We start from the raw sequence: 13,406 nt of genomic DNA on the forward strand, positions 1-13,406 counted from the left end.
GGCAGGGTAGGTTGGCTCTGCCGTGGTGGGAGCCTTGCTCACCTCACTGGGGTGCCTGCGTTCATGCTGCTGCTCTGTACTTCCTGTGGCTCATTCTCATTTTTCTGTGGTCATTTATTGTTTTTCCCCTCCCCTGTTTCATCTGTTTTAGTCCTTTATTTTTCTTTTTTGAGAGGTTGTATGAGCAAGTGTCACATATATTCTGACCCAAATGGATGATGGATCCTGTTACACTCCATTATCCAGCTTCTGCTATGTGGTATCCAGCTTCTGCTATGTGGCTTCCAGCTCTCCAGAGAACATTACCCAAGGCTCTTCCCCTGAAGCTTACCTGGGGCTCATGGCAAAGTGAACTGAGAACTCTTAACTACTCACCTATTCAAGCTTTGGGGTCTTCCCCACTGCTTAAAGTCTACTTTCAAATTTGTCTTTCAGATTCTGCCCTGACCTCCACCCATTGCAAGGCTACTAATTCTCTTCCTAAAATACATTATTAGTTATCCTCTCACATGCTTAAAATTTCTATTATCTCGTGTCTTACAGGAAAAAAAAGTTCCTATTCCTTGGTCTAATATATAAAGACCCTACATGACATGACTCTTATTTCTCCACACCCCCACCACTCTCCGCCTCACTTCATCCCAGAGTTAGCTAAACATTGGAGTCATTTGAATCTCTCACCGTTCCCTAAATGTACCTGGTTTCCTTGACTTCCCCAAATACTACCTTAGGCCCTAGCTCACATGTCCCTTCTGCAAAGCCTCTCCTTCCCCAAGATTCCCTGATGACAGCTCTGTCACTGCTGTTGGGCTACACTGGTTGTATGTAGTCTTCCCCATCTCAGTCGGAGAGTGGCTAGCACCAGCATCCTGCCTGGGACATATGTCAGCTGAATGAACAAGAAAAAGGGCATGCAGGAATGCACTGAGATGGAGCTAATCCATGGTAGTCATACATGTCTTAATACCTTCACAGAGAGACATCACTTTTTTAGGAAGCAAGAGCCAAGATCTAAACTTGGAATCAAAAATACCTGTTTCTGAATAGAGAAACTTGGTGAATTAGTCTGAATGACACCTGAAGGCATTCGTGGGGTCTGCTTCAGAACTCTTGTTACTGATGCTAGAGACTTATAAAATGTGGTCTTCTCCTTTATAGGCTTCAGCTCTGGCGGCATGGACTATGGCATGGTTGGTGGGAAGGAGGCTGGAACTGAGTCTCGCTTTAAACAGTGGACCTCCATGATGGAGGGGCTGCCCTCTGTAGCCACACAGGAAGCCAATATGCACAAAAATGGTAAGAGAAGCACTGAAAGCTAGAGCCCCAACCCTCAGCAGGTCTTGATGAAACATCCTATAATACTGTTTTGAAGTACAGAACTTTAGTTTTTTCTTAATGAGTCTCTTGGTATTCCTTTCTTCCTGAATCCTGTGATCGCCTATGGAGGAAGGACAGAGTCACATGTATGTTAAATTATAAGAAATATAAAGTGCTAGTTCTAATTAAGGGGAGCAGAATTTTTCAGCTACCATGATTGAGAGTGGTAGCAGTGAACTTGAGCACCCACCAGGGTGAAACCCTAATAAGTTGGCTGAGGGAGCAGAGTCAGCTTGTTGAGTTGAGTTTGTTTTGCTTTGTTTTGCAGAGCAAGGGATCATAACAAATACTGATCTTGTTGGTTATTTGAACCATATTAAGTTCATCAGCTTTAAAAAAAATGTCCTGCCTTGTAATCTTCAAAGGATGACTGTTAGATCATACTACATGAGATTTGAACTTTTCACAAAGCTTTCTTATTCTATGTGAATTAGAGTGTCTGCAAGACAGCATTTAAGGGCATTGCAGGCTTTGGTTGTGATGTGGGTCGGCTTTTCCTCTCTATTATTCTCTGTAAGGGCTTCTCTATTTCCCTGTAAAACAGATAAAAGGTCTCAGAACCTTCCTTCAGCCTTTGTTTCAGTGTTTGTTTCACTTGACAGTAATTCACTTGGACTTAACTGTATCCATGAGAACCAAGTATAAAGAGGTGTCTGGCTGTTCCTGCTGCAGCGCCCTGGCAGGCCTCAGCCCCAGCCAAGTCATTCAGTCTGAAGCCTTTCAGATTTCCTTTATAAACCACTCTTTAATAAGCCCATCCGGGAGGCTGGTGAAATAGCCACATGGAGCTCTCTGCCTGCCATCCCTCAGCATTATCATTTGGTTTCATGACATGAAGACAAAAATGATTTATTGACATTGTAAAATCTGTTTGTTGATGGAATAATCCAAGCCCACTGTCAGCTATAGCTTTGGGCACTTTCAGTGCTTCCTTAGGCTGATGATTCACCTGGTCCCCTTGTCCCCAAAGGTAGGTGCATGATAATAAATAGGAAATGGCACGTGAGAGGATATCTCGAAGACAAAATCTCTACTTGCCTTTTTAGAGCTTATGGATCATGTTTTCACGTTTCCTTAGCAATCCCCAAAGTAATTGAGCTTTTCATTTTCCACTGCTTCACCATAATGTGCTTCTGAGCCAGATTTGTCAGTAGCTCCAGAAAAGCAAATGTCCTCTTAGCTGCACATGGAGATAGTTTTGATATTACTCCCATTAGGCTGCATCACCCTGGAAATAATTTTATCCCTTCACAAGCAGCATCCTAAGAATAGGTTAAGTGACCTGATACAGTATGTAAAATTCATTTGAGAAATAAGTAGACTGGTATCTCACTGATGCCTAAAATTTTATTTAAAATGCACATTTTGTTAGTTCAAGGTAATTTTAAGCTTTTAATTATTTTCCTGCCCCGTAGCATATAAAATGTGTGATGGGGGCACCGGCAAAACCACTGAAATGCTCTAAGGAAAGCAGTTACAAAGGATTTGCTGTTCTTTATGTGTGAGGCCATGGATCCCAGAGCTGCAGAGTTCATTGCTGGTCTTGTGCTGGCAAAGACCCGAGGCGGGATTTCCATCTCAGTGCCTTGGAATTTAAAGCAATTGCAGATGCTTTTCTCTCCAATGGACTCTCTGTTTATACTGCTGCTTCCAGCTAATCTAAGCCTGATCAGCCAGCCCTTAAGAACCTGGGTGGGTAGCATCAGTAGAAATTTAGTTAAAAACCTTATGTGCTACAGATTGTTAGAATTTTCCCCATTTCTCACTCTTGGGTCATTAGCATAGAAACTAGGGATGATGATAAGATTGCTAGTTTGTGAACATTTCATTAATTTCATAAGACTATGGAATTTTAAAACTGAAAGCAACATTCAAGCATGAGAACAATCCTGTGTGCCTAAATAAGGAACTGAGAGGCTCAGAGAGGTGAAATGACTTGTTCATGGTCTTGCTGCTTAGTAATTATGTGCTGAGTCTCTAATGCAACCTCTTACTGCAGTGCTGTTTGTATGTACTCCATCAGCTTCAGAAGACTGAGTTCCAATGAATAAAAAATAGACAAGTTCCATTCATAGGAGTTATTCTGGATGAATTAATTTCCTCTCTTTTCTCAGGCGCTATAGTGGCCCCTGGTAAGACCCGGGGAGGGTCACCGTACAACCAGTTTGATATCATCCCTGGTGACACACTGGGTGGCCATACGGGTCCTGCTGGTGATAGCTGGTTACCTGCCAAATCTCCACCAACAAATAAAATCGGAAGTAAATCCAGCAATGCCAGTTGGCCTCCAGGTATTGTCCAGGAAATGCTTTTCTAGGATAGCATTTGTTTTGTAATTGTCAGTTTCAGGTTCAGAACACACTGCTTTTGTGACTCATGTTACTAAGGCACTTGCTTTCATTTTTTCATTCAGTAATTGTTAGGCCAGGCGCGGTGGCTCACGCCTGTAATCCCAGCACTTTGGGAGGCCGAGTCGGGTGGATCACGAGGTCAAGAGATTGAGACCATCCCGGTCAACATGGTGAAACCCCGTCTCTACTAAAAATACAAAAATTAGCTGGGCATGGTGGCGCACGCCTGTAGTCCCAGCTACTTAGGAGGCTGAGGCAGGAGAATCACTTGAACCTGGGAGGTAGAGGTTGCAGTGAGTTGAGATTGTGCCACTGCACTCCAGCCTGGGTGACAGAGCAAGACGTCGTCTCAAAAAAAAAAAAATTGTCTCTTAGAAGCAAGACATGTGCTGTGGGAAGATAGAAAATTTTTGTTAGTTGGGGAATCTGGAGATAAGTGACACTGTAGCTGGGCCTTGGTATTCGTCCCATGCATAGGATGCCTTGTAACATGGGTTCTTTTGAAGTGTCTGTTGAATTGATTTGTTAGTTCTTAGGCAGGTTTTTATTATCAGTTAGGTTCTAAGTATGCAGTAGTGATTGCAATGAAATTATTTGTTAATTTTTTTCTCTCTCCCTCTCTTTTGTTGGACATAGTAATCTATTCTCATGATAGAAAAATGGGAACATTTAATAAAGCAAAAATTAAAATCAGTAATTCCATAAATATATGTCCTCCTAGACCTCTTTCTGTGCATACATATTTGTGATACGAATATGTATAGTTTCATTTTATTAAAGTAAAATTGTATGATGTAGATTGTTCATATATGGTACACATTGCTCTTTCTCATAACAATTGGGAAAATGAAAGTTTATTCTATCACATAGCTTTAAAATTCTAAAATGATTTAATTGACCAATAAAAAAATTCTGAGCTCTCGTGTATATTCTAGGCTTTCTTTTGCTAAGCTAAATTATCCCTGGATGTTCCATCTTGCATTTGTATAACACTTTTTGCATTTTGGCCAACATCTGGTAAGGAAAATGAGAAAGGACACTGATCTCTAGCCCATATTTTCACCCGGTTCTTGGTCTAGATGCTTGGATAATTCTTATGAACACCAGAGTTCTTACTCCTGCTTTTCCTGCCTTCAGGCCTGAAGTCTCCTGGGAGCAGGAGGATCAGGTTACCAGGGCCAGGAATGAGCTGTGGCTTCAAGTTCACCCCACAGACAGTGTTATAACACAAACGTGCTGTTGGCAGGAGTATATGTTTATGTTGATTTTTTTTCTTAATTTTGTGATGAAAATCAGTATATAAATTCAGTATTTATATTTTTCACAGACCTATTTCTTTTCTTTTTTCTTTTTTTTGAGATGGAGTCTTGCTCTGTCACCCAGGCTGGAGTACAGTGGCATGATCTTGGCTCACTGCAACTTCTACTTCCCAGGTTCAAGTGATTCTTCTGCCTCAACCTCCTGAGTAGCTGGGACTACAGGCATGTCCCACCATGCCCAGCTAATTTTTGTATTTTTTAGTAGAGACGGAGTTTCACCATATTGGCCAGGCTGGTCTCAAACTCCTGACCTTGTGATCCGCCCACCTTGGCCTCCCAAAGTGCTGTGATTACAGGCGTGAGCCACCGCGCCCAGACTCACAGACCCATTTCTTATATAAAAAAAAATACTATATCTTTTTTTTTTAACAACCTTCCTGCTCTAATATTTGTTTTCCTTGTCTCAGAATTCCAACCAGGAGTGCCATGGAAAGGTATCCAAAACATTGACCCTGAATCCGACCCCTATGTCACCCCAGGAAGTGTGCTGGGGGGTACAGCCACATCTCCCATTGTAGATACTGACCACCAACTGCTGCGGGATAACACCACAGGTAATTGAGCAAAGCATCTCTTGTATATTCAACACCCAGCATTTTCCTAGTTGTCAGTCTGTGACTTCATTTGTACTTGCCGGTACCTAAAAGTTTAACCAAAAAAAGTCAGAATATTGCTTTTCATCTTTATTTGTCAGACATATTTTGTCCTCCAGCCTACTGAAGTTTAAATAAAATACTCTCAAGGTTTTACTGGTTATACCGACATTTATCTTCAGTATTTTCTTCTTCTTCTTTGTTACCCAAGGGTCTAATTCTTCCCTCAACACCTCGCTGCCTTCACCTGGTGCCTGGCCCTACAGTGCCTCTGACAATTCCTTTACCAACGTTCATAGCACTTCAGGTATGAGTGTAAATTTTTTGTTTCCCTTTGGTTAGCACTTTTTTGTCAGGTTCCCTTTTATAAAGGAAATTGGCATGTATTTCGTAAGGTATACTGTGACAGTTCAGTAGCATAGGTCAGTATAGAGGGAAGCACATATTTTATATTTGCTATGTCTTTGAGGAACTTCTACTCTCAGGGAGGATGAGGCAGATACAACTTTGGGATGAGGCCAGTAGTGACATAACTGCAGGGAGCTGGCATATTTAGAGGGCTGGAGTCATGTCCTAATGACACACATGCTTCTCTTTTAACAAGGCTGCCAAGAAATCATGGGTCATGAGAAGAACCAGTTAAGACCAGGTTATTATTCCTAAAGTAGCCAATTATCACTGGCTTTTCTCTCAAAATCCTCCCACTTATAGACAAAGGCTAGGGGCAGTTGGCCAAAGGGGGAAAAATAGAAAGAGGACCTTGATTAATTTTACCATCATTTGGTAGGTTCCTCATGTTTTTTGAAAGACAATAGGAAATGGAAGAGTTAGTGAATATAATAAGGGTTTGAAGTCACTCACTGAGCACAGTGCCTTACTGATTGGTAGACGTATTAGTATTGGCACCTTCAGTATTGCCAGCTTCAGCAAAAGTTGGACCTTAAGCTGTTAAAGTCATTATGACTTAATGTGCTTTGCCCAGCACATAAGCAAATAAAGCAGACCTTTAGCCACCTACGAAGGTGCTACAGACTGGTGGGCTGCTGACTGTCTTATTTTTCTTCCCACTTTGGTGTCATATCAGTAGTGCAGCCATAACCTACCACTCACGGAATGATCCCACAGGCCAGGCAACATGCTAAACCTTCCACACGAATTTTTATTTTACCTTCACCAAAGGCTATGAGTAAGTCCTGTTGTTACCCCTATTTTGTGGATAAAGAAACTGAGTGAGGTTCTGAGAGCTGATATAACTTGCCTCGGTTCCTAGCAAGTAAGGACGACATCTCAATATCCCATGTTTTGAATACATTTTACTTTTGTAGGATTTCTTTTACATATAAACACTTAGTCTGGTTACCCAACTCTTTTACTCCTATAAATGCCCATATCACAGATTGAATTATGTATCTTTTTCCAACAATTGGAAATTCACCTGAGAAATGGCCCAAGAATCACCTCAGACTTGTCTAAAACTGAACCTATACTCCCCACCCCCAAAAGTGTCTTTCTTTCTCAACTAAGATCTTTCTTTCTTTCTTTTTTTTTTTTTTTTTCCAGAGATAGGGTTTCACCATGTTGGCCAGGCTGGTCTTGAACTCCTGACCTCAGGTAATCTGCCCTCCTCAGCCTTCCAGAGTGCTGGGATGACAGGCATGAGCCACCACGCCCGGCCTTTGTGTTTCTTTATTTATTTTATTTATATTTTTTTTGAGAAGGAGTTTTGCTGTTGGTTGCCCAAGCTGGAGTGCAGTGGAGCAATCTTGGCTCACTGCAACCTCCACCTCCCAGGTTCAAGTGATTCTTCTGCCTCAGCCTCCTGAGTAGCTGGGATTACAGGTGCCCACCACCACACACAGCTCATTTTTGTATTTTTAGTAGAGATGGAGTTTTACCACGTTAGCCAGGCTGGTCTTGAACTCCTGACGTCAAGTGATCCACCTGCCTTAGCCTCCCAGTGTGAGCCACCATGCCTGGCCTATGTTTCTTAATAATGATCTCATGCATCATTTAGTTACAAAATCTCAGTATTTTCTTCCTTTTTCCTCTCTCCCTCAATTCCTGGATCCAGGCAGTGATGATTTCTCCTTAGTGGCTTATTCTGCAATCATATTACAAATATCCATTCCTCTGTTCCATTCTATTTGCTATCATAGTAATTTAAACACTCCATGCTGAATCAGTTCAAAAAACTCCTGATAGTATCTTAAGGAGTCCCCAGCCTACCTTTATAACCTCCTTTAGCTCTCTGCCTCTGTGAACTGTTCAACCAAAATTGAGGGGGATCATATTCCATATAGAGAGAGTTTATGTTGAACCTTGGTTTATGCTTTCCTGTTTCTTTGTGCCCATCCATTTATGTAGCTCCTTCAAGAGCTGTCCTTGTAAAGCCTTTGCTGCAAGCCCAGCATTCTTGATCTCCTCTGCGTATTGAACATATGTGATGGTGTTGGGGTCACCAGTTCTGTTGCTCATCTGTTCTGCCTTCCCATCTGAGCTTGAGGTTCTTACGGATAATTATTTATATTACTCACAGCACTGATTTAATGCCATATGCATAGTAAGCCCTTAGTGAATATTTCTTGATTTTTTTAAACAATCTGTTTGAACATCAATATCTAATACGCTGGATCAAGGTACAAGTGTAATTTTCTAATTACTTTCCATTCAGTCAATGAGTATTTATAGAATACTTCAGTTCTGCTAGGATTCACATTCTCACTGTTACTCAGAATCTGGTGTCTTTAAGAAGACTTTCTCCTTGAGTGCATCCTCCTTTTCAAGTCATTTTTAGCTAAGAAAGCAGTAGAGAATTAGTTATCTTATTAAATCTTTAATTCATATGATAATTCTATCAATTCAGAGTAGTAGTCACTGAAAATTTTCTGTTCATTATGCTCAAAGAACAGAGTTATTTTGTATTGCTACGCTTAAAATGTGTACTGTTACTTCTTAGAATATGAATGTGTACGTATTTATGTGTATGTAGTTAAAACTCATGTGTATTTGTCAACAGAGGTGAACTCTCTAACCTTTTTCCTTCCTTAATGTTGTCTTCTTACAGCAAAGTTCCCTGATTACAAATCAACATGGTCCCCAGATCCCATAGGACACAACCCCACTCATCTCTCCAACAAGATGTGGAAAAACCATATTTCCTCCAGGAACACTACACCGCTGCCCCGCCCACCTCCTGGTCTAACCAACCCCAAACCATCATCTCCCTGGAGCAGCACCGCACCCCGATCAGTCAGGGGGTGGGGGACACAGGACTCGCGGCTCGCCTCGGGTGAGGAGGATCTGCCTAAAGGAGCACCATTGTCCATCCACAAGGGGCTTATGTTAACACAGATGGTGAAGACACCGAGAGGTCTTCCCAAGAGAGGAAGTCATGGTTGTCTGGTTTTTCTTCTGATAGAGGAGAAGCTACCTCTTGAGTGAAAGTCAGTCAGTATAAGGCAAAGGGACCCAAGAACTCCCAAGGGACAGATGGAGTAAAATGAGTGAGTAAAAATGGCAGAGTGAGAACACTGGGAGGAAAATACTGTCTTGCAAATGAGGCATAAGAGTGCATAGGAGTCAGGGACCAGTAGAAGAGGAAAAGGAGATCAGAGTCCAGAGGAAAAGATAGACAATTTATAAAAGCAGAGAAGAAATGTGGGCTACATGAAAATGTTTCTCCCTCATGGCTTTCTTGAATTTTTTTTATTCCTCTTCCTAACCATTTTTCTGGTTGCTCATAGCCTCTACCTGGAGTGATGGTGGCTCAGTTCGTCCTAGTTACTGGCTGGTTCTTCACAATCTCACTCCACAGGTAATTATGCTTTCTCGTGGTTTTCTAGATAGTATTTGATTATATTAAGAGAGAGAGAAAGACTATTGGTGATGTTTCACACCTGTAATCCCAGCACTTTGGGAGGCCAAGGCGAGAGGATTGCTTAAAGCCAGTTGTCTAAGATCAATCCAAGCAATATAATGAGACCCTGCTTCTACAAAAAATTAAAAATTAGCCAGGCGTGGTGGCACATACCTGTAGTCCCAGCTGCTCAGGAGGCTGAGGTGGGAGGATCACTTGAGCCCAGAAGGTCAAAGGAGGCTGCAGTGAGCCGTGATTGCATTGAACTGCACTCCAAGTTGGGCAACAGTGCAAGACCCTGTCTCAAAAGAGAGAGAGGGAAATACAGAGATGTGGGAGGTTATATGGAAGCTCATTTCCCGATCACTGTAAGGAGGTCTTTACTGTAGGCGGTGGCTGTCCCCTCCCGACCCAAAGTTCAGAGCCTGCTTCTGGAGAGGGATGGATGCTGGCCACGAGGCTTCATGCCTGCCTTCAAGCTAATGATGACACATACAGTTTATAAAACTGAAAACTAGTTTATAAAACTAGGTGAAACCCTCTAGAGTGGGTTCCTGCCGATCTTATGGGGCAGAGAAAGAGAAAAAACAGAGTAAGGCAGTATTTTCTGGTGATTTCTATATAGTAGACACAATTCGCTATACAGATGTGCATGTTGGAATCCAGAACATAGTGGAGAAGGGAGTGTTTTAAGGACACCCAGAAGCTACCTGTTCTGTGTTAATTCTCCAGCAAGACCTGAACCTATACTTCCCCATCCCTAAAAGTGTCTTTCCTTCTCAACTAAGTTCTTTAGGTTTCTTAATAATAATCTCATGCATAATTTATTTAGAAAACCTCAGTATTTTCTCTCTCTTAAAACATATTCACTGTTTTTGCACTTTGTAAATAGTTAACCGTCCATCTGTCCAGTGGAAGAGATCATTCGACTTCATAGCTAATAAATGCTACATGGGCATGTTTAACTCTCCGTCTATCACCCTCTTCACGTGTAGATGGCATTACTATAATTTGCCCTCATCAGACCATACCCTCCGGGTGGTTTTCCAGTAGAGGGGCTTAATTTGCACCAAGCCACCCTGACTTTCACCCTTTTTGCTAGATAACTGAGGCATTTGCAGAAGCATTATGTTTAGTACTTGAATGAGGTTAAATGGGCCCATCGAAACTGAGGCCATCGCAACCTTTACAACACCCTCACAACACCTTGTTAAAAGGAATCAGTCATGCCTCCTGTTTTTGACACGTAGAATGCATTGTCTGGCATTTAATTCATACGTGGATTCATGCACATTTTATTAAGCCAACATTTTCCAGAGTGTTCCATGAGATATTCAGTCTCTGGTCTAATACATTTGACATGTATACTTGCTTAAACAAATCTAAGCAGATTTCTTCACTTTGAGACTTCTTAGACCTTTTAATATGCTAACACATATTATGATTCTCTGTAGGAAAATACATGTCCTAAATACATTTGCCCATTCATAGGGAGTAAATCACAGGACTCGTATTTCAAGTTGTACATTGAGATAAACAGTTTCCTACATACAGTTAACATGAGGGAGGATGTGGGTTACCACTTAATCTCTGTATCAAATCAACTCAGCTCAGAGTTCCAAGTTATTTCTTTAGCTAATACTGAAGTATGAAGAATTTTATATGACCATCCTCAAAACTATGTATGCCTTCTATTTCCTAAGAGTTGTCACACAATGTGGTGATTATGGTATGATTAGAATGAGAGAAGCAATAAGGAATACACTGTTTTGAAAGGAGCCTGGGAAGGCAAATCAGCTGTTCACTTGTTCTATCTTATAAAAATGCTGGCTGGATTTGGTGGCTCATGCCTTGTAATCCCAGCACTTTTGGGAGGCCGAGGCAGGTGGATCACCTGAGGTCAGGAGTTACACACCAGCCTGGCCAACATGGTGAAACCCCATCTCTACTAAAAATACAATAATTTTCTGGGTATGGTGGCGGGCACCTGTAGTTCCAGCTACTCGGGAGACTAAGGCAGGAGAATCGTTTCAACCCGGGAGGCAGAGGCTGCAGTGAGCCGAAATCGTGCCACTGCCCTCCAGCCTGGGTGACAGAGCGAGACTCTGTCTCAAACAAAAAAAAAGGAAAATGTTAAGTATACATATATATTCATATAAAATGAATATGGAGGTGGCTGTGTTTGTGTTAGAATTAATTTTAAAAATCAAATCTTCCTAAGAGCAGACTAATCTCTATCATAGCTTAAAAGGTTATTAGAGCAAATCATCTCTCCAGCCTGGGTGACAGAAGAGTCAGTAAGACCAAGAAACTGCCGGTTTCCATCCTACAGGGTGTCTGCCACTGCCACCAGTAGCACAGCTTTTTAAGCAATCCAATAGTAATCTGTTTATCTTCCAAATAAATGAACTGAAATGATGAACTGATCTTAAATGCCTATTTAAGATCTTAATGCAAAATAAATTAATCAGATAGAGTGAATAAGTTTATTCATTCAACTTCACAGGTTAGGAAAATTGTCCCTAATCACTGAAGGTCCTAAGTGATGAAAGTCTAACTGGGGTGAGGAATACAGCCTTCGATCAAAATGCCTGATGTCAGCAGAGGACTTAGTCAGAGAAGTAGGCAGAAATAGTCTCACCTTGAGATGGGCAAAGTAGGGGTAAGACAGTGTTGGATAGGCTGTGAACTAGGTCAGCCATCAGCATTTTAAATAATCAGATGTTCAAGATGAGCAGTGATGCTAAGAGTGTTAACTTACATTCTTATGTGGATGCCATCTCATTTCTGCCCTTTTTTGGCTCCACAAATAAACACACTCCCACCTATTTATGTCCTAAAGAAAACAGACCACAGGCTGAATCATATGCTTTTGTTTTGAGCTGCATTTATGCAAACTCTGTTTGCAAAATGGGCTCACTAGGTCTCAGCCAGTGCTTTCAATATCTTAAAATTTACCTTTCTCACGGTGCCTCCTCCAGTCCTTATCTCATGAGTGTCATTACTTCTTAGATTGATGGGTCAACCTTGAGAACGATCTGCATGCAGCATGGCCCACTGCTGACATTCCATCTGAATCTAACCCAGGGCACTGCCCTGATCCGATACAGCACCAAACAGGAGGCAGCCAAAGCCCAAACTGCACTGCACATGTGAGTATTCCATCCTGCACCCACGTAGACAAACATGCATGAAGATGCACCCGTGAGTATTCTGGCAGCTGCTGAACTAAAGATGCACAAGCACAGACATAGAGAATGGCACCTCACACGTGCCTCTGCAGGTCTCGAGTGCTCAGGTGTGCCAGGTCCTTTCTACCGAAACTTGGATTGTCCTGTGTATATCAGAGGCCAGTCATCAGAATTCCAAATGTAATTAATTTGTGAAGTACTGAGTAAATTCTACATAACGTAAAACAAAGCTCACATCGGCGCCATTGTTTTTTCATAATAGAATCTAGCTGCTTACTCTAGCCTCTTTGTAGATGATGAAATGTTGTGGTCTTAGTGAGTAGCAGGGTCTTTGCTTAAATTAGGTGGGACTAGATCAGATCTTGGCCATCCTCTTCCCTGCCACTGTCAAACTGGTGGACAGAGAAGAGCTGGCTGCCCTTGGCTGCAGATGCCATGACAGAAAGCCGGATACACTGCAAGTCAGGAATGGGGAGGCTCAGGCAGCGAGGAGCGCCTGAGAAAGAACAGCACTTCCAGGGGCCAAAGCCAGGTTGCTTTGATGCTTTGGATATGAGTTTTGCCTCATAATTCACATGGGGGGAAAAAGAGACTATTTTTCTTTCCTTTTTATGTAAGGCTTTATTTTGTTTTTGAGCAGTTTTAGGATCCGCAGAAAAATGGAGAGGAAGATACAAAGATTTCTCATGTATCTCCTGCTGCCACACATGAATAGCCTC

At 41.9% G+C, this 13,406-nt stretch overlaps 1 protein-coding gene across 5 annotated transcripts in view; it reads left to right on the top strand.

Moving 5' to 3' along the window:
- TNRC6B (trinucleotide repeat containing adaptor 6B) overlaps positions 1–13,406 on the top strand; it is a 291,478-nt gene that overhangs the window by 264,258 nt on the left and 13,814 nt on the right. For all 5 annotated transcript variants that reach the window (XM_064368066.1, XM_021668746.2, XM_064368065.1 and 2 more), the window contains 7 exons: positions 1,159–1,296; positions 3,492–3,668; positions 5,455–5,601; positions 5,852–5,947; positions 8,705–8,929; positions 9,384–9,454; positions 12,509–12,648. In XM_064368066.1, coding sequence (XP_064224136.1) covers positions 1,159–1,296; positions 3,492–3,668; positions 5,455–5,601; positions 5,852–5,947; positions 8,705–8,929; positions 9,384–9,454; positions 12,509–12,648 — 994 coding nt within the window. The remainder of the gene's footprint in view (positions 1–1,158; positions 1,297–3,491; positions 3,669–5,454; positions 5,602–5,851; positions 5,948–8,704; positions 8,930–9,383; positions 9,455–12,508; positions 12,649–13,406) is intronic.

Source organism: Aotus nancymaae, unplaced genomic scaffold (genome assembly GCF_030222135.1).
Source record: "Aotus nancymaae isolate 86718 unplaced genomic scaffold, 86718_ANA_hifiasm-v0.15.2.pri h1tg000076l, whole genome shotgun sequence".
Taxonomy (NCBI): Eukaryota; Metazoa; Chordata; class Mammalia; order Primates; family Aotidae; genus Aotus; species Aotus nancymaae.